A 20,934-nucleotide genomic window follows, 5' to 3' on the forward strand; every position below is an offset into this window, starting at 1 on the left:
TCTCCTAGTAGTAGACTCCTGGGTAGAGCTGACATACTGTTCCTCCCTCACCTTGCCTACAAGTGTCAGACAAGATAGGCATGACACTGAAAGGAATCTTGGAAGAGCCCATGGAAGCCCTGAATATGATCTACCACCTACCTAGGACCTGCTTGGCACCAAGAACCCTGTGTGGTTGCTTTTCTGATATGGCTGTTGCTTTTCTGATATGGTTGTTTTTAGTCCTCATAGCAACCTATTAAATGGAGCCAGTCATAGGAGAGGAAACAGACATAGAACTGCTGTCCTCAATGCCTTGACAAGCTAGATTCTGTATTCTCAGCTCCTGCGTGTGCGGGGCCCTGTCTGGAAGGTGTCTGGTGTTGGTCTTACTTGTCACGTTTGTGGATGTAAAACATCTATTCTTTTTTCTGTCGGTTCTTAGCACTTACTTGAGAACACAGTGTCAACTAGCTTGCTATTGGTCATCTTCCATGTACCTGTTTTCCAGGGCAAGACTGCAGCTTTATCGGACAGAGGACATGGGCTGGGGTGTACGGTCCCTGCAGGACATTCCTTTGGGCACCTTTGTTTGCGAGTAAGTGGGTCGTGGGATCCCTCACCTCTGTGGGTTATACTTGTCATTTCTGGAACTGGTGCTTGTATGTATCCATGTTCCCAAGAGCTCCCAGAAACAGGTCTGCAGAGATAGATAATGGCCCCTCTGGTTGCCTGATGGCAAACTGTGCCACAGAGCTACAGAGCTGTTTCAGTCTAGCTTTAGCACCACTGCCTGGGTCTTTTGCCCTTAGTTGCTCTGATAAGCCTCTGAGAATCTGTTGCACAGTACTAGTTCCTTTGGCAAGCCATCCTGGGTCTTTATTTCATGCTGCAGGAACAAGAGCTTCTTATATCTGCTTCATCACATGTCCTTGTTTGTGGGATCAGAGCCTGCTGAGCCTTGACACCTTGGTGTCTTGTGGATGCTTTATATATTCTCCATGCTGATTTCCATGTGAGATCACAGAGGTGCTGTGGCCCTTTCTTTCTTTGCTACAGGTACGTCGGGGAGCTGATTTCCGATACGGAGGCTGATGTTCGGGAAGAAGACTCTTACCTCTTTGATCTTGACAATAAGGTAATGTGCTGTAAAGGGCCAGGACATAAGACATAATTACAAACTGGGGCCGGGAACATGACTTAGTGGTAGAGTGCCTGCCCAGTATGCAGGAAACTCTGGGTTCAATTCCTTGGTACCACATACTCAGAAAAAAAGCCAGAAGTGGTGCTGTGGCTCCAATGGTAGAGCACTAGTCTTGAGAAAACCCAAGGACAGTGCCCAGGCCCTGAGTTCAAGCCCCAGGACTGGCAAAATAAAAAAATTGCAAATTGTAAAACTTGAGTTTGTTCTTACAGGGTCTGGAAAATGAACAGGTTTTATTGCACAGAATGAGTTTGCTTGGCTCTTGTTTTTCTCATATTGATACTTGCTTCTCCTCTCCACCACTTAACAGTGACTATTACCACATGTCCCTGAGCCCTGAGGCTTCTTCTGGGTTGCTATAATTCATGTCCTCTGACCTTAAAGATTTTTTTATGAAGGCCATGTTCTTCCTGCCCCCCCCTCCCCTGTCGGTTGTGCAACTTGAACTCTGGGCCTGGGTGCTGTCCCTGAGCTCTTCAGCTCAAGGCTACCACCTTACTACTTGAGCCACAGCACCACTTATGGTTTTCTGGTGATTAATTGGAGTAAGGAGACTCATGGACTTTAGTGTCCAGGCTGGCTGTGAACCTCAGTCCTCAGATCTCAGCCTCCTGAGATTACAGATGTGATCTCAGGTGAGATTACAGGCTAGGATTACAGGTATGAGCCACCATCCCCAGCTCTTTCTGGTCTCTTAAGTTTTATCATCTGGATTCTACAGAAGTTCTACAGAAACTTCTGTAGGGATTTGCTGGGGAGCAAAGTGAGTGGATGGCTTGCACCTGGGTCAGTGCTTTTTGCTGATGTTTATAACTTCATGAATATACTATGTTTCTCCACTTAGCCTAATCTTCTCTAATATTTAATGGTTTGCTTTGGTTTGATATTATATACTTTACTGTACTTTTTAAAATCAAATAAGCTAAGTCAGGTGCCCGTGGTTCATGCTTATAATCCTAGCTACTCAGGAAGCTGAAATCTGAGGACTGTGGTTTGAAGCAGGTCCCCAACCCCCAAGAGACTCTTATCTCCACTTACTCACTCAAAAACTGGAAGTCATGCTGTGGCTCAAAGTTGTAAGAGTGCTGGCCTTGAGGAAAAGAGCTCAGGGACAGCACAGGCCTTGAGTTTAATCCCCACTACTGTAGCCCCCTCCAAAAAAAAAATCAAATAAAAATTTTAAAAAATATTTTTCTTCTTCTCTGTCCTGGGAGTGGCTCTCCTGCCACATCCCCTCATTCCTAAAAATGGATCCCTGCCCCTTGTCAGGAGCACCTAGCAGCTGCTGAGCCGACCACTGTCTGCAGTGATACTGAACTGACCAGAGACACTGACAGATGAGAGCCACGGCAGCTTAGCAGGCCCATGTCCCCTGTCCTCATCCCCAGCCACAGCTTCTAAACTAGCACCATTTCATGGGACATGCATACAGCAGCCTTGGCGCTAGCACCACCACAGTTGGGGAGGCTGGCTCTGGGGCTGGGATTGGCACAGTGTTTGGGAGCTTCATCACTGGTTATGCCAGGAGCCCTTCTCTGCAACAGCAGCTCTTCTCCTGTGCCATTCTGGGCTTTGCCCTCTCAGAGGCCATGGGGCTCTTCTGCTTGATGTTGCCTTTCTCATCCTCTTCACCATGTGAAGGAGCCGTCTCCACCTCCCATAGATTTTGCTTCCATGTCTTGTCTGCCCTGTATGTTCCTTTTCCTGTACCTCCCCTGGAAGTCTGGGGAAAGTGGTTGGCTCAGGGTTTGACAGAGGGGAGATGAAATACTATATTAATAAGAATTTTTTTTCCTCCAGAATCAACTTTTTGAGACACTGTTTTCATTGTTGTAGATTATACCGTTATTAACCCCACATCCAAAATAAACTACTTCATTGCACTGAAGTCTTGAGTGTGCTCACACTCCTTTCCCTCCTCTCATCCCTGAGGATGAATTTAGTCTTGGGTCTAGCTCTGCGGCTTACCTCAGGGTAGCTCCTGTTCTGCACCTCTTCATTACCCACTTGGCTGCACATGGACCTAGGTTGTTCCTAGTTTTGTTGCAAGGAATAAATTCACTCTCTCAAAACCCTTCTCTGTAGATCCACGTTTTCTTTATTTATGGTAGATACCTGGAGCAGAGTTACAAGGTCTTATGATATTTTCGCTTTCTAACAAAATACCTGAGAAATCAACTAAGGAGTAGAAAAGATTAATTCTGACTAACAGTTTCAGAGGTTTTGTTCCATGCTAACTTGACCCCATGCTCGATCTGTGGGGAGGCAGGCCATCCCATAGTGGAACAACCGTGAAGCAAAAAGAGAGGAAGAGCCCAGAGCAAAATATCCTTTTCTAGGGCATACTTGCATGACCTGTTTCCTTTCACAAGGCCCCACCTTGTAAGGTTTACACCACCTCCCAGAAGCCCATGAAGCTATGAATCCATCAGTGAACTAAATCCATCCATTAGGTCAAAGCCCTCTGACCCCATTACCTCCCCCAAACTCCTTCACTGAACATTGTTGCACTGGGGACCAGCCTTCAACAGAGAGCCTCTAAGGACGTTTCCAATCCAAACCATGTCATAAAGGTATGTTTAACTTTGAAAGAAACTACCCGTTTTCCAAAGTTTTTTTTTTTTGTTGTTGTTGTTTTTGTTTTTGCTCTCCAGAGCCGGGGACCGAACTCAGGGCCTTGCACTTGACAGGCAAGGGCTCTTCCACTGAGCTAAATCCCCGACCCCCAAAGTGGTTTTACCACTTGACATGTGCACTAGCAACAAATTGGAACTTGTTTTGCTTTTTAGGGCAAGGTCTTGCTGTGTAGCTGATGGTTGCCTGAAATTCATGATCCTTCTTACATTTCTGTGGAGTAAACTTTCTGTGTGTGTGTGTACTACACTTGAACTCATGGCTGTACACCCTTACTTGGCTTTTTTGCTCCAAGTTGGCATCTACCACTTGAGCCGTAGCTCTGCTTCTGGCTTTTTGGTAGTTAGTTGAAGGAGATCAGCATCTCTCAGATTGGATTGCCCACGTTGGTTTTGAACCAGTCCTCAAATCTCAGCCTTCTCAGTAGCTAGGATTACAGGGATGAGTGCCTGTTCCTGGCATTAAGATGTCCTTTTCCTCTCGGGGAAGAACAAGATTCAGTGCTACAGTGCTCACTTCTGTCCGCTCTAGGCCAGTCACAACCTCCCTGACTCCTTGGGTTTGTGCTTCCTGTTGTGAGAATGGCTTCCCCAGCGCTCTGGTCTGGGAAGCATGGCTATGGGCATCATGCTGTCTCTGATAGATGCTTTTCCATTTCTTTTGGGCCACAGAATACATTCCCCTAAGGCTGTACAAAGGCTGTGCTTTGCAGGGTTGAAATAAGTTTTTACACTGGAGTTGTATTACCAGTTTGATTATTGCTGTTAATGTGCCCATTTTCCTTTTTTTGGCAGGACCAATGTTTGAATTCAGGTCCTCACTATTGGTAGGCACGTGAGCCATGCCTCCAGTCTGTTAGTTTGTTCTAATTAATTAAAAAGTATATTTTTGCCAGTTCTGGGGCTTGAATTCAGGGCCTGGGCACTGTCCCTAAGGTCTTTTTGTTTAAGGCTAGCAGTCTACTACTTGAGTCATGGCACCATTTCTGGCTTTTTCTGTGTATGTGGTACTAAGGAATGGAAGCCAGGGCTTCATGCATGTTAGGCAAGCACTTCTACCACTAAGCCACATTCCCAGCCCATCTTAACTTTATACTTTGGCACTTGAGGATTTTTAGGACTGGGTGTGGTATCATTTCACTTACATTTAAGAATTAGGTCTGTGTGGTTGTGCACACCTACAGTGTCATTACTGGGGAGGGAGAAAGGAAAGTCACCAGCTTTAGGCCAAACCTGATCAATACTGTGAGTCCCTGTTGTCAGGATAAAGTTTTTCTTTTCTTTTCCTTTTTCTTTTCTTTTTTTCCCCCTGTGCTGGGTGTTAAATTCAGGGCTCTCATTTGGCATTTCCTTCCAAGTCTGTTTTTATTACTACTTGAGCCATAGCTCTACTTGTAGCTTTTTGCCTGCTAATTGGAGCTAAGAGTCTCACAGAGTTTTCTGCCTGGTTTGCCTTCAAAACCATGGTCCTCAGATCTCAGTACCCTGAGTAGCTAGGAGTATAGGAGTGCGTCACAAGTACCCAAGTAAGATTAAAAAAAAAAAAAAAATTAAGCCAGGCATGGTGGCTCATGCCTGTAATCCTAGCTGCTCAGGAGGCTGAGATCTGAGGATCAGGATTCAAAGTCAGCCCGGACACAAAAAGGACCTGCGATTTTTATTTCCAGTTAACCTCTAGAAAATGGGAAGTGGGGCTGTGGCTCAAGGGTAGGGACAGTAGCCTTGAGCTGAAGAACTCGGGGACAATGCCCAGGCCAAGAGTTCAAGTCCCACTACTAGACCAAAAGAAAAGAAAAAGATTCACATGCTGTAATAAAAAATATATGTCATGCTCAGGAAAATCTTGCCTCCTATACATGTTGCCAGCATCCCATTACATTTTCTTGGTCTATTTAAGCCTCTGTAACAAAACACCATAGTCTGAGAGGCTTAAAGACAGCAGAAATCTATTTCTCACACCTCTGGGGTACAAACTTTCTAATTTATAGCCTTTGTGCCTTCTTTTCTTTCCTTTTTTCTTTTTTTTTTTTTTGCCAGTCCTGGGCTTGAGCTCAGGGCCTGAGCACTGTCCTTGAACTTTCTCAAGGCTAGAGCTCTACCACTTGAGCCACATCACTGCTTCCAGCTTTTTTTTTTCCCCCTATGTACATGGTACCAAGGAATCGAACCCAGATCTTCGTGCATGCTGGGCAAGCACTCTACCACTAGGCAAAACTCCCAGCCATGCCTTCTTTTCTTGAGGCAAGAAAGCGGGAGGGATAGGAGCCTCTCAAAGCTGTGGTGCTGGGCCCTTGGTCCCGCAGGGCTTACACCCAGCTCCTGTCTGTCAGAGCTGTGGTTCTGCTTATGTGGGTAGGAACAGCTTTGCTGGAGCATACTTTTCAGGCTATCGCCTTAGGGATTCTTACTTTCTTGCTTGTAGGATGGAGAGGTATATTGCATTGACGCTCGGTTCTATGGGAATGTCAGCCGGTTCATAAACCACCACTGCGAGCCCAACCTTGTGCCAGTGCGTGTGTTCATGTCGCACCAGGACCTGCGCTTTCCTAGGATTGCCTTCTTCAGTACTCGATTGATCCAGGCTGGGGAACAGCTAGGGTACGTATGGCCCCAGGCATACTAGGAACCAAGCTGGGTGGGCACAGACCTGCCTTCTTGACCGAGGCGTGGAACCTGGATGCATGAGCCCAGGGCTGGTGGGGAACCCCACCCCATTTGTGTGCTGAGTTCTGCTCTCCCCAGGTTCGACTACGGGGAGCGCTTCTGGGACATCAAGGGCAAGCTCTTCAGCTGCCGGTGTGGCTCCCCTAAGTGCCGGCACTCGAGCGCGGCTCTGGCCCAGCGGCAGGCCAGTGCAGGCCAGGAGGCACAGGAGAACGGACTTCCTGACACCAGTTCTGCAGCTGCCCTGGATCCCCTCTGAGATGGCAGCAGGGCCACAGGATGTTCAGGTCAGGTTCTGGTGACCGCAGTTTAAGGTTCTACAACCTGACAGCAGGGGCCTTGGAAGGATGGGAGGTGCAGACACCATCTGGGAACATTCCACGTGGAAGCCTTGTGGCTGGCCAGTGCTCAGGCACAGCCTGCCTTCAGCCATGCACGCTGAACACCGAGGACTTGATATTGGCGTCACTTGGTCAGTTCCTGGTGGTGGCTTTGTTGTGTGGCATTTCCCCCACTTGCTCCACCACCAGGTTTCTCTGTCTCCTGTCCAGCCAGGCTGCCAAAGCTGCCACCCCCACAAGCTGCTCCGTTAGACTGCCACCCACAGCCTCTGTGACCAGTGTCAGCCCTAGGGCACTGTGCGGAAGGATGCTGGCTCCTTCATGGCCTTGGAAAGGTCGACGTGACACCCCTTCCCTCCCCCCTAACTAACTGAAGAAAATGGGGTTTGCTTTTTAGAGGAGTCATATATATCACGTCCTGTATATCAAGCTACCTGGCACTTCTTGGCAAGGAAGTAGGTTGGTGGGTGCAGGCGGACCGCACCAGCCCAGCCCGTTCCGTGATGCACCTTCTGTCGGTTTCTAAGCCACACACTATGATAATGAGTAAACTGATTTGTTTTCTACCATTACCGAAAGTTAGGACAAACAAAGAATAAAAACACAGACAACGGTGCTGAATCTGGTGTGGTTTCTACTCACCATGTGAAAATAAACTATCAACTGTAAAAAGAGAACAAAGTGATTTTAGAATAAAATGCAGGAAAAACTTTTTTAAAATGTTAGTCTTGTAGTGTGAATAAATTTGCCATTACCTTTTGTGTGATGGCCGGCAAGTCATGTACTTCTTTTTTTCTTTTCTTTTTCTTTTTTTTTTTTTTTTTGCATATATCTTTCTAAATACTGTAATTAGTGCAGCAACGGTGGGTTTTGTTTTTGTTGTGTGTGTGTGTGTGTGTGTGTGTGTGTGTGTGTGAGAGAGAGAGAGAGAGAGAGAGAGAGAGAGAGAGAGAGAGAGAAATCTTCTAAAACATTCATAATACAGTCATGTTTTTTTCCTGTTACAATGTTTTTGACAGTTTTAAGAGCAGTCTTTTGGCTCAGACCATTTCTTGTTCTGTTTTCAATGAAATCAATAAAACAAAACAACAAAAAAAGTATTTCAAGTGAAGTTTTCATTATGACACCATGCTTCTCCTGGTCTCTAAAGCCACCGCACTTCCCCTTTGGATGCCATGCTTACAGATCCACAGCCAAGCCCAGTCCTCGCTCCTCAGATGAGAAAGTTCAGCTTCCCCTCAACCTGCACTTGTCCTGCAGAGCAGGATCTGCAGGCATCGCCAGGAGGGCTGTGTCTGAGTTCCTGTGTGTGCATTCCTGGGTCTTGCACCAGGAGCCCAGACCCTGGAATCATGCTAGCGCCCACTAGGACAGCACAGGTAAATGTCCCCGTCAGTCAGCAGCAGGACACAGTGTGGTCAGAGGGACAGCCAGGGCCCTTGGCTCTCTCTGCCTGGCCTATACCCCTTTGTAGAAACCCTAGAATAGAGCCTGCTGTGTCCTCTGCAGGACTGATCTCATTCACCACAGTGATTCTTGTGAGCATAATGAAAAATAGATCAAAGACTACATCTCTCAGTACATGGAGTTCATTCTGTGTGGCTTTCTAGAAGACAAGTAGCTATCCTGCACTTTGCAGATAACCCAAGCAGGGGGCCTACCTGCTGGCTGCCCAGCCCGTGGCCTGTTTCCCTGCCTGGCAGCAGCCATAGAAGGGCTCACGACTGCACTGGAAAAGGGGGCATTCTCTTCCAAGAGCCCTGGACTTTGACCTTGAGGAACTGCAGTACTACAAGGGTCCAAGCTGAGTCCCTGCTCAGAAGGGCTTGCAAGTCACTTCCTGGGAGTAGCGGAGGGAGCCAAGCGGAGCCTCATCAGCTTGAGGGGGAAGAGGCTGAGCTCCACTTGGCACTACTGGGCAGGTGTCACCAGGGTTCTGCATCCTGATTGCCTTACTGGGTTGGGTGTCTCCTAGGTAGCCGGTGTTTGCTGGATGAGGGTCTAGGGCAGCCATAAACATCCGCAGTGTGGTCAAGGCTAGCAGAGGAGAGAACGGAATTGGTAGCTCCCTCCCCAGTCACAGTAGCTTCTCTCCTTTTTGCCAGTCCTTGGACTTGAATCAGGGCCTGGGCACTGTCCTTGAGTTTTCCCAAGTCCGGTGCTCTACCGCTTGAGCTACAGCACTACTTCCAGCCTTTTCTGTTTATGTGGCCCTAAGAAATCCAACCCAGGGCTTTGTGCATGCGAGGCAAGCACTCTACCACCAGGCTCTGCTCCCAGCCCTCACAGTCATTTCTGACCACGCCAGGCAAGTGCTCTCCACAGAAATGGTGTGTATATACTCTGCACCAGCGACCTCAGACGTAGTGATCAGGAAAGCACTGAGCTTGCACAGTGGGCAGGCTGTTTGGGATCCTGCTGGCGCTCAGTGAACACTGGTGAACAGATCTAAAACCCTAGGTTATATCTAATTCCTGTAGTGGCTGATATTCACACTTACGTATCATCTAGCTTCCAGTGTTCTGGCGGCTACACTGTAGTCCATGTAGGCTAGGGAAGGTGCGCGCCCCCCCCCCCCCAAAAAAAAAAAAAAGAAGCTTACTGGGGAAGGATCTGTCCCGCTGTGAGTGGAGCTAGGACGACATCAATAGCCCAGCTACAGTCCTCCCAGGGCTCCTCGGTTCCTGGAGACCTGGGGCAGCACCACCACTCCAGATACACCCCACGATTAGCCACAGTGTAGCTGCTCTGAGAAGCCACTCCACAGGAATTGCTCTCATTTCCGTGAAGTCTTGCCTATTCATGACCAGACATTCAGTGCACAGAACCGAAAGAAGCAGCAACCTGCCAGAAGTTCCCATTCTCTGCCTCCCCGCCAGCGTCCAGAGGCAGATAGGATGTCCCAGTACGCAGGAGTGGCACACACCTTTCTGTCCAAATGGGTTGGTTATCAGGTGCCTTGTGCTCTGACTCCACACCAGCTAAACCTTTGCTGTTGGACATGAAGACATTTGCAATTGGCTACTAATAAAAAACCACACTCGAAGATTCCTGCATATTGTCCTTTTCCACTTGTGCACTTGTCTTCTTTGGGAAGGACTCAGAAAAGAAATGAAGCCAGGGAGCCATGATCTCTACCAGCTGTCTGTGCCAGTAGTGTCCCACTATACCTTTCTGTGAACTCATGGATAAGGATGGCAACATGCTGGCTTCCAGGTCCTCACAGAAGACTCCACGAGCCAGTCAGTCAGACCAGGTTTGCAATGTAGGATTTCCTTCCAACAGGGTAACTTGTTGCAAACTAGTTTTTCTGGAAATCCCATATAGCACCTACGTGGATGTTCCCTGTAGAATTCTGTATGCCTGCACCATAGTTCTGTTTTCTACCTTTGATTACTTCATCAGTTTACTTATAAGCAACCCTGAGGTCTTGAACCAAAATGCCACATAAAATGAAGGTTGAGGGCCGGGAGTTTGGCCTAATGGTAGGTAGAGTGCTTGCCTAGCGTGCATGAAGACCCAGATTTAATTCCTCATTACCACATATACAGAAAAAGCTTGAAGTGGTACTGAGGCTCAAGTGGTAGAGCTCTAGCCTTGAGAAAGTCCAAGGACAGTGCTCAGGCCCTGAGCCCAAGCCCAGGACATGAAAAAAGAAAAAAAAAAGTTGATTTCTGCTCTGCCAACAGAATCCATTCCCCATATTCCACATTGAGACTGCTGCCATTCTGCTTGCTTTTTTTTCTCATTGTAGAGGAAAAATAAATGTATTTTTTGCAGATGTTTATTAATAGAATTTAATATCTATTATACTTGACCTTGCCTTTTTTGTGAACTTGATCTCTTGTTTGTATTTTTTCTTATTACTTGGATTGGGGTATTTATATGTTGTAGTTTTACACCCAATAAAATTTCTTAATGTTGTAAAACCTGTGACTTTTGACTGATTGCCTCTATCTCTAAAATACAAATATATTTGCAAGTACTGGTTCTGGTAGGTTAGTTCTAAATTTTGGCTGTGGAGCCCAGTTTCAGTGTGAAGTAACTGATAAAAGATTGTGTGTGTGTGTTTGTGTGTGTGTGTGTGTATGTGTGTGTGTGTGTGTGTGTTTTGCCAGTCCTGAGCTTGAACTCAGGGTCTGAGCACTGTCCTTGGACTTTCTCAAGGCTAGAGCTCTACCACTTGAGCCACAGCACCATTTCCGGCTTTTTCTATGTACGTGGTACTGAGGTATCGAACCCTGGTCTTTGTGCATGCTAAGCAAGCACTCTACCACTAGACCAAATTCCTGGTGCAAGACTGTATATTTTATTAAGGCATAGTTTATGAGTGATGTAAGTGGGTCTCATGAGTCTTAGCACCACACCTTTGGGCAGGTATCACCTGTCACGGATGCCCTTTACTCCGTGACAGGCAGTTGTTATTCTGGAGACATCCTCTGTACTGAATTTTTATTTTTTGGTGGGGGGGGCGTTTCCTGGGCCTTGAATTCAGGGTGTGGATGCTGTCCTTGAGCCTAGCTCAAAGCTAGGTGCTCTACCACTTGAGCCACAGTGCCACTTCTGGCGTTTGTTGGAGGTAAGAGTCTTATGGACTTTCCTGCCTATGCTGCCTGGGAGCCTCCATCCTCAGATCTCAGCCTCCCAGGCAGCTAGGATTATAGGCATGAGCCACCGGCGCCTGGCCATAAATCGTCTCCCCTCTAGAGCTTAAGTGGACTGGGCCACTGACTGCTTGTTCTATGTCTGGCTTTTCTATTCTTCTCTTTTAGACTATCTTTGTATTCTCTTCCCCCCTTTTGTTGTTGTAGAGAAAGCTGTATTAGAAATTCATTCATCCTTTCTTCCAAGGATGGTTCAGTCAGCCCATGTTTGCTGTTAGCAGTTCTGAACATTCATAGGTACATGGGGTTCTGTTCAAGATGAATCCTGGTAGAGGATTTGATCTGTGGACTAGGTGAGCTGCATTGAATCGCAGAGAACTTTTCTTTTCTCTGTGATGCTGAAATCAGTCCCAGGGTTTTAAAATGCTCTTAGCACTTCTCTCTTCAGGAACTAAAGTGCTTCCGACTTAGCCAAGTCTAACCTTCCTTCTAAGTCTAACCTGTCCATCCTTCTCCCTCTCTTCTTTCCTTCCTTCCTTTTTTTCCTTTGTATGTTATTTTCCTAAGATACTGTCAAATTTAGTACTTTAGAAAAAATAAATAATTTTCTTGATTCTTCTAAAGTCTCACTGTGGTCTTGATGTGATTTGAGAGTTTCTAAGGCTTTGTGTGTTGAAATTTGGTTATGAGGTGTTAAGAACATTAAAATTACCCAGCTATCCTAGAGCCACAGTTGAGAGGACCACAGTCTATTAAGACTTCTCAATAATCCAGTTGTGATAATACAGATCTATTCCAGCTGCACTGGGTCCTGAGCAAAACAAGAAAATAAAGCAAAAGGGGGGGGATTGGTATTGTGTCGCACGTAGTAGTATCTAACAATGTAAGGCCTGAATTCAAACTAAAGTACCACCATCACCCCCCCAAGCAGGATATAAATGTAATTAGCTGTGGTGTTTAGTCCTGGGGTCTTCAGCAGATAGTTAGGACATGGTAAAGTCATCAGAGTCTAGCTCCGTGACCCAATCCAAATAACTTTTTTCATGTTCTTTGCCTATTCTAGTTGAATTGTTAATGGTTGTGTGTGTGTGTGTGTGTGTGTGTGTGTGTGTGTGTGTGTAGGAGGGATCTTGGGGCTTGAACTCTGGGCCTGGGTATTGTCTGTGAGCTCTTCAGCTAAAGGTTACTGCTCTACCCCTGGAGCCACAGCCCCATTTCCCAGTTTCTAGTGATTAATTGGAGATAACAGTCTTAGGGTTTTTTTTTTTTTTTTTTTTTTTTTTTTTTGCCAGTCCTGGGCTTGAGCACTGTCCTTGGACTTTCTCAAGGCTAGAGCTCTATCATTTGAGCCACAGCACCACTTCCAGCTTTTTTTCTATGTATGTGGTACCAAGGAATCGAACCCGGGTCTTCGTGCATGCTAGGCAGGCACTTTAACCACTAGGCCAAACTCCCGGCCCCCTTAGGGTCTTTTGTAACCAGGCTGGCTTTGAACCTTGATCCTCAGATCTCAGCCTCCTGAGTAGCTAGGATTACAGGTATGAGTCACGGTGCCTGGCTGTTAATGTTCTTATTACTGATCTCTTGCCTTGTAGATTGCTAATATTCCAGAGCTTAAAAAAAAAATGTCCATGGTCTGGTACTGGTGACTTATGTCTATAATACTGGCTACTCAGAAGGCTGAGATCTGAGGAACCTAGTTGAAAAATCAACCTAGGTGGGAAAGTTCATGAGACTGATCTCTAATTAACTACCAAAAAAAGCCAGCAATGGAGCTGTAGCTGAAGTAGAACAGTGCTATCCTTGAGCATAAAGAGACTCAGACAACACCAGGCCCTGAATTCAGTCCCATAACCAACAATCACAAAAAGTTGTCTATGATGTTATTTTAAAAATTAATTTTGAGGGCCAGGAGTTTGGCCTAGTGGTAGAGTGCTTGCCTAGCATGCACGAAGACCTGGGTTCGATTCCTCAGTACCACATACTTAGAAAAAGCCAGAAGTGGTGGTGAGGCTCAAGTGGTAGAGTTCTAGCCTTGAGAAAAATTCAAGGACAGTGCTCAGGCCCTGAACTTAAGTCCTGGACTGGCAATAAATAAACAAATAAATAAATAAATGACTTTGAGCCAGGCACCAGTGGCTCAAGCCTGTAATTCTAGCTACTCAGGAGGCTGAGATTTGAGGATTGCATTTCAAAGCCAACCCAGGTACAAATGTCCAGTAGATTTGGATACCATATACTCAGAAAAAGTTGGAAGTGGCACTGTGGCTCAAGTGACAGAGTGCTAGCCTTGAATGAAAGTGTCCAAGGACAACAGTACCCACACCCTGAGTTCAAACCCTAGGACTGGCCAAAAAAAAAAAAGTCCACGAAACTCATCTCCAATTAACCACCATAAAGCCAGAAGTATACCACTGTGGCTCAAAGTGGTATAGGGGTAGCCTTTGAGCTGGAGAACTCAGGGACAGTTGCCACAATTGAGTTCAATGGATTTCAAGCTCCACAATAGAAAGAAAAAAAATTTTAACCTTGAGCTGGGGGCCAGTGGCTCACACCTATAATCCTAGATACTCAGGTGACTGAGCTGAGATCTGAGGATCATGTTTCTAAGCCAACCTGAAAGAAAAGCTCCCATGAGACTCTTTAATTCCAATTAACCACTCAAAAACCAGAAGTGGCTCTGTAGCTAAGGTAGAGTATTAGTCTTGAGCACAAAGAGGCTCAAGGACAGTGCCCAGGCCCTGACACCCCATCCCTCAAAAAAATACCTTTGAGCTAGATTCTGGTGGCTCATGCCTATAATCTTAGCTACTTGGGAGGCAAAGTGCAGAAAGGTAGTGAGTGAAGGCCAGGGCTAGGAAGAAAGTTTCTGAGACCCTATCTGGAAAATAATCAGCATAAAGCAGTGCTGAAGGCATGGCTCAAGAGGTAGAGAATCAGCTTAGCCAGAGTAAGATTTCAAGTTCAAACCTCAGTATCCTTTACAATAGCTTTGAGTGCTTTTTGTTCCTACATTTCAAGAACTCCAAATTATTCTGCATGCTAGGTGAGCCTTTGGTCCCTGAAACTAGCAATTGTCAGGCTTCAAGCTCTGTATGCAAGAGGCTGTGCCTTTAGACGGGGTGTGCACTTGGGAGAAGGCAGCCCCAGCGTCACTACATGGCCATAGCAGGCATCCAGGCCAGGCTTCCTCAACAACATTATGAGATTATTAACCCTTGGTACTTATAATTTGTGTTGTTACCATCCTGTCTGGGATTCCTTTCAATGTCTGTGTACTGTAGTCTGAATCGGGTCGTTTTGTACATTTTTATTGTGGGGACAAGCCCTCCACTATTTTTCTATATTGTCCTCATTTCATTAGTTTGTGCTTCCACATGAACTGTGTTATGACGGTCAATTTTCTTCGCCCCATTGAAAACTGTTTCTCCAAGGAAGACTTTCCAGAAGCTAAGAGCCCTCAGGTAGGTCTGAAGTTCTGGACAGAGCTTCGGGAATGTGCAGGACTGAGCAGTGAGGCCAGTGCGGGGATGAGGTGGCACCTAGTACCCTCTCACAGGAAGGTGGTCAGACATCCGGGAGTGCACAGGATGGGAATCATCTGCCCCAGATGCCAGTAGTGCTGAGTGTAAGTCTAGCAATGAAGAAACTCAGTGAACCTAGGGTTCTTGGCAGGGTGGTCTGTAGCCACCCTGAGAGGCCATGAACAGCAGAAGGAATGTGGCACCAGAAGGCGCAGTGTCCTGGGAAATCACCATCTGCAAAGAAGTGGAAGAAGCAGCCAAACCGCCAGGGCCCTGTCGGGAAGCATGTCACCAGTACTGTGTTCTGTGCTGATGAGAAGGTGAGAGAGGCTGGAGCTGGGTGGCACTGTGGCTCCTGGTGGAAGGGGACAGGGGAAGTCAAGGTGACAGACAGAGGGAGGCATGATTCTGGAGTTGCCACAGGCAGGATGTGAAGGAGGCAGTGTGCCATTATCATCTGCAAATTATTCTTCTGTACCTGCTTCCCAGTGCTCACCAAAGAGAGCAATGGAGAGAGGCATGTCTTCAGGGCCAGGACAGAAACAGCTGTGAGGGGCCATGTGGATAGCACAAGCTGCATCCGTGTGCATACTGCAGTGCAGAGGCTGCATGTTCAAGGCTTGGAACCAGGGCGGAGCCAGCACGGTTAGATGTGTGCAGGTGCAATCATATCTCATTAAATAAGGAAACCTTGATATAATTGTCATTTCTAGAAGCCAGGACTGTGGCCTAGTGGTAGAGTGCTTGCCTAGCCTGCATGCCGCCCTGGGTTTCATTCCTCAGTAACCATATACATAGAGAAAGCCAGAAGTAATGCTGTGGCTCAGGTGGCAGAGCACTAGCCTTGAGCAAAAAGTGTCCAAGGACAGTGCCCAGGCCCTGAGTTCAAACCCTAGAGCTGGCATCATCATCATCATCATCATCATCATCATCATCATCATAATTGTCATTTCTAGAGGCAAAGCAGGGAGGAGGCCAGGAAAACTGGGAGAGCAGACAAGGTCCAGCTTCAATCAACAATGAAGAGTGAACAGAGGTGTGTGTGTGTGTGTGTGTGTGTGTGTGTGTGTGTGAGTGTGTGTGCATATGCACATGCACGCACATAAGCACATGGTAGCCAGTCTCGAGGGGTCACGAGGTGGAGGGGTCCCTGAGCAAAGACCCAGGGAGTAGATCCTGAGCCACATTAGGCTGGTAGCTGTGTTCTGCGGTTTCATGTCATCACACAAGAACAGCCCTGTCCAACTCCTTCCCTCCCCTCCCCCTCTCTCATCTCCTCTTCTCCCCTGTGGTTTGTCATTTTTGTTAGGTTTGTTTGAATGTTTGGTGCCAGGACTTGAACTATGGGCTTTACAATCACTCAGTTTGTTGCACACTTGAGCCATGGCTTCAGCCTGATTTTTTGCTGATTAATGGAGATTGAAGCTCATGCTCATAGGTTCTGCTTGGTCTGGCTTCAAATTACAATTCTCCAGATCTGCAGTCTGGTGAGCAGCTAGAATTACAGGCCTGCCACTGAGCCTGGCTTTGCTCTGAGTGTGTGGGGTCTCCCTTACTGACTGCTGGGTGGATGATGCCCTTCAGCAACACAGAATGCGAGGTTGTGGAGAACATTCTCTCCTATCTCCCTTCTGATGTGTGTGTATTGCTTCTTTCTTTCTTTCTTTCTTTCTTTCTTTCTTTCTTTCTTTCTTTCTTTCTTTCTTTCTTTCTTTCTTTCTTTTTGACATCTGTGGGGCTTGAGCTCAGGGTCTGGGCACTGTCCTTGGACTTTTCTCAAGGCTAGAGCTCTACCCTTGAGCCACAGCACCACTTTCAGCTTTTTTTTTCTATGTAAGTGGCACCAAGGAATCGAACCTGGGTCTTCGTGCATGCTAGGCAAGCACTCTACCACTAGGCCAGACTCCCAGCCCTCTTTTTCTGTTTTAAACCACTTGCAGTTAAAGTTATGCATGATGTAAGGCAGGACTCTGCGTTCTTATGTCATCAACTGCCTCAACACCATTAACGGGAGGGTTCATCATTTCAAGGCTCTAGATCTCATTTAAAAATCACTTGTCTCAGAATGGCCAAGATTTTGAATTCAGACAATGACAGTTGCTGGCGGGGTTGTGGACAAAAAGGAAACCTACTGCACTGCTGGTGCAATTGTAAACTAGTTCAGCCACTCTGGAAAGCAGTGTGGGGGTTTCTTAAAGAACTGAAAATTGACCTTCCCTACGATCCCACCATACCACTCCTGGGCTTCTACCCTGAACATCATGACCCAAGATAGGATAAGGACACCTGCTCAGTTATGTTCATCTCTGCACTATTCACAATAGCTAGGCGATGGAAACAATCCGGATGCCCTATTGCAGATGAATGGATACAGAAAATGTGGTATATATACACAATGGAATTCTACATAGCCAACAGACAAGATAAAATAATGGCATTTGCAGGGAAGTGGATGAATCTAAAGCAAATCATGTTGAGTGAGACAAGTCAAGACCAAAGGAACAAAAGGCGCATGGTATCCTTAATATGTGGCTGTTAGATCCAAACAGTACAAGAGCAAGGACTCAATATTTGCCTACCCAGTGCTATGGACATGGAATTGGAAATATAAACACAACTACATAGACATAAAAATTTATGACTCTATAGACATAATACTTTATTACATAGATTAATATGTATCTATGACATACAAACCCTAAGCCTAATTTTGATTGTGTTCTAAAAACTAAGTACCAGTGATTATATATAGAGATTCCCTTCTTCTTTTTTTTTTTTGCCAGTCCTGGGCTTGAGCTCAGGGCCTGAGCACTGTCCTTGGACTTTCTCAAGGCTAGAGCTCTACCACTTGAGCCTCAGCACCACTTCCGGCTTTTTGCTATGTATGTGGTACCGAGGAATCGAACCCGGGTCTTTATGCATGCTAGGCAAGCACTTTAACCACTAGGCCAAACTCCCAGCCCGAGATTCCCTTCTTAAACACTTGTTTGTTAAGCATGTCATTTGAAATATGATCTAAAAATCAATGTTAATAAATTCTTTTAAAAAATCACTTGTTTCTCCTGTGTTGAATAGTAAAGCTTCATGAAAGGCAAATGTGTATACCTGGTTCTCTTCAGGATTTTTTTTTTCTGTTCTTAAGCGGTAGTGATTCACCCTTAGTTTTAGAACCAGCTTCTCACGTATACACATAGTGGGCTTACCTCCTCACTGATCCTAGGGCTTGAACCAGTGCCCACCCCAGGGTGGGCTTTTGTCAAGAAATCTTGACAGAAGATTTGACAAAAGGTGTGGTAGTTCACACTTGTAATCCTAACTACTCAGGAGGCTGAGATCTAAGGATCTCAGTTCAAAGGTAGCCGGGGCACTAAAGACCGTGAGGCTCTTATCTTCAATTAACCACCACAAAACAGGAAGTGCTGCTGTAGCTCAAGGGGAAGGGCAGTAGTCTTGAACTGAAGAGCTCTGAGACAAGGCCTAGGCCCAGAGTCCAAGCCCCGGGACCGACCAAAAGAAGAGAGTAAATGGGTTGGTTAGGATGAATCTACATCTTGGTGACATTGAGCTTCCAATACACATTTACTAACTAGGGTCATTTTAAGTTTAATTTTCATACATTTTAAAATAAAAGCTTTATATTGTACTTATTCTTAGGTGCCTAGTTGTTTATATACTCAGTAAAATATTCCATTTTAAAGTTATATTTCAGTTGCTCTGTGTAGAAATGAACTTCCCTTTGCATATTTATTTATTCATTCATTCATTGTTGGAGGCGCTAGGGTTTGAATCCAGGGCCTCACACCTGCTAGGCAAACATTACACAACCAGAGCCACATCTCCAGTCCTCTGAACTTCTTTAATACATGGGAACATTGCTAAGTTTTCTGATTGAGAGTCCAATAATTTGTTAGACATATTGAAAATTATTTCTCACTGCTTTTCCAGTCTCTAAGTCTTTGATTCATCTCTCATCTTTCTTTGCAAGCTGAGGTTTAGCGGGCTAGTTTGTACCATGCCAGTCTGAAATGGGAACCCTCCCATTCCTTGTTTTCAGTAAATATACTCCCAGCTTCCCACCACTGGGTTAGGATGCTTGCCATATGCTGTAAGAAGAATGCATGTCCCCCTCTGCTGGGGACTTGCCCTCCAGCCTTCGTCTCCAGAAGTCTTTGCCACCAGTTCTGATCAGCTCAGTTGACTGCTTTTGCGAGGAGATGACCCACTTTTCTTTCTTGGCTGGTCACAATGCTGGCTGGCTCTAATGGCTTTCTGGAGTTCAAAACTCTGTTCCTGTGTGAACTAACGGTGATGTGGAGAATGCTCCACATATCTCATGAAGTCTGGCCCCTCATGGACTGTCCAGGGCCTGCAGCTGAGCTCCTCTGCACAGTGGCTACCTCTGCTCTCTGGCACTGTTCTTCCCGGGTTCAGATGTCTGGGTTGTGCAGGTCTTGTAAACCACCTGGGAGCGATGCTTCCTACCAAGAAAAGCACACCAGCATGCCCTGGGGCGCATTGACGCGCATCAGGAAGCAGGTCGGAGCACAAATCTCCAACATGGAAGAACGGACGAATGAACTGTGACATGACAAGCTAATCTATGTGGTGAGAGCAAGTGTCCATTGTACATGCAGCAACATGGCATTTTGCGCATGGCTCATGCTTACATGCACTAGCATGGATCACTACGAACGATTCTTCTCACATTCACTAATATGACACATTGCACATGGCTTCTGCTATGTGCAGAATATGGCCCTTGGCCCATGCTATATGCAGTAATGTTGTACATGTCCCACGGCACTTACTGACCTTACACGTGGCACGTGGCCCATACTCCATGAAGTAAAGCCGCATATTGTACAGTAAAGTGAGGAACATACCCAAGACTTGTCTCGGTGTGTCTGTGAACACAGGGTGTTCACATGTTGCATATAGTTATAGATGAGAAAGAGAGAGACTGAACAAAACGACTCAATGTGGGCTGGGGCTACACAGCACTCAGATGCTGAGTTAGGGTAAGCAAGGACTCCAGACTCGGCTGCAGCCGGTGTCCTGTCTCTGTGAGTCTCTGAGCTGGTGCTGACTGGAAGTGGGGCACAGCGGCAGTCCTCCTCCCTTATGAGGACATTGACATGTTGTTGTTGTTGTTGTTTCCCTTAGTAATGGGACTTGAACTCTGGACCTAGCTGTTGTCCTTCAGTTCTTCAGCTCAAGGCTACGACCCTACCCCATGAACCACAGCCCCACTTCCTGTTTTCTAGTGGTTAATTGGAGATAAGAGGCTCACGGACTTTAGTGCCCAGGCAGCTTTTGAACCTCGATCCTCAGATCTCTGTCTTCTGAGTAGCCAGGATTACAGGAGTGAGCCACTGCACCTGGCATGCTTTATTATTATTTTATTTTTGCCAGTTGTGGGGCTTGAACTCAGGGCTTGAGCACTGTCCTTGGACTTTTTCTCAAGGCTAGAGCTCTACCACTTGAGCCACAGCACCACTTCTAGCTTTTTTTCTATGTATGCGGTACCGAGGAATCAAACCCAGGTCTTTGTGCATGCTAGGCAAGCACTCTACCACTAGGTCAAACTCCCAGCTACTTCATATGACTTACCTATGAAAACAGTTTCACAGCTTCCCCTTGCCTTCTCCCCACAAGGGGACCCAAGACAGTAGCAGAGGTGGGATTTAGAAAGGAAATATTGAGGATAACCTAAGAGAGGCTGGATTTGCAGGAATTAAGGAGAGGCCAACTGAGACTAGGCCCTGCTGAATGTGGCAGGGCACAGGCGATTTGAGGAGCAGGGAGCAGGCTCACAGCCCCCATGGCCAGTTACCAACTGAGAGTCTCTGGGGTCCTCCTGGGGGACTGGATGGCAGCAGCCGCCATGGCCAGGGTCCTGTGCCCCCTTCTTTGAGCCAAGCAATTTTTCACCAGCAGTTTATTCCTACTGAGTCAGCACAGAAATTTCAAATGTATCATTTGTGT

General features: G+C 46.4%; 1 protein-coding gene across 7 annotated transcripts in view; it reads left to right on the forward strand.

Moving 5' to 3' along the window:
- Nucleotides 1-6,994, forward strand: part of Ehmt1 (euchromatic histone lysine methyltransferase 1) — a 123,068-nt gene extending 116,074 nt beyond the window's left edge. For all 7 annotated transcript variants that reach the window (XM_090331028.1, XM_090331029.1, XM_090331026.1 and 4 more), the window contains 4 exons: nucleotides 491-577; nucleotides 1,039-1,117; nucleotides 6,239-6,414; nucleotides 6,559-6,994. In XM_090331028.1, the coding sequence (XP_090187154.1) occupies nucleotides 491-577; nucleotides 1,039-1,117; nucleotides 6,239-6,414; nucleotides 6,559-6,739 (523 nt within the window). In that variant the 3' untranslated portion in view covers nucleotides 6,740-6,994. The remainder of the gene's footprint in view (nucleotides 1-490; nucleotides 578-1,038; nucleotides 1,118-6,238; nucleotides 6,415-6,558) is intronic.
- Nucleotides 6,995-20,934: the final 13,940 nt, after the last annotated feature.

This window comes from Megascapheus bottae, chromosome 3 (genome assembly GCF_031878675.1).
Source record: "Megascapheus bottae isolate mThoBot1 chromosome 3, mThoBot2.hap1, whole genome shotgun sequence".
Lineage (NCBI taxonomy): Eukaryota > Metazoa > Chordata > Mammalia > Rodentia > Geomyidae > Megascapheus > Megascapheus bottae.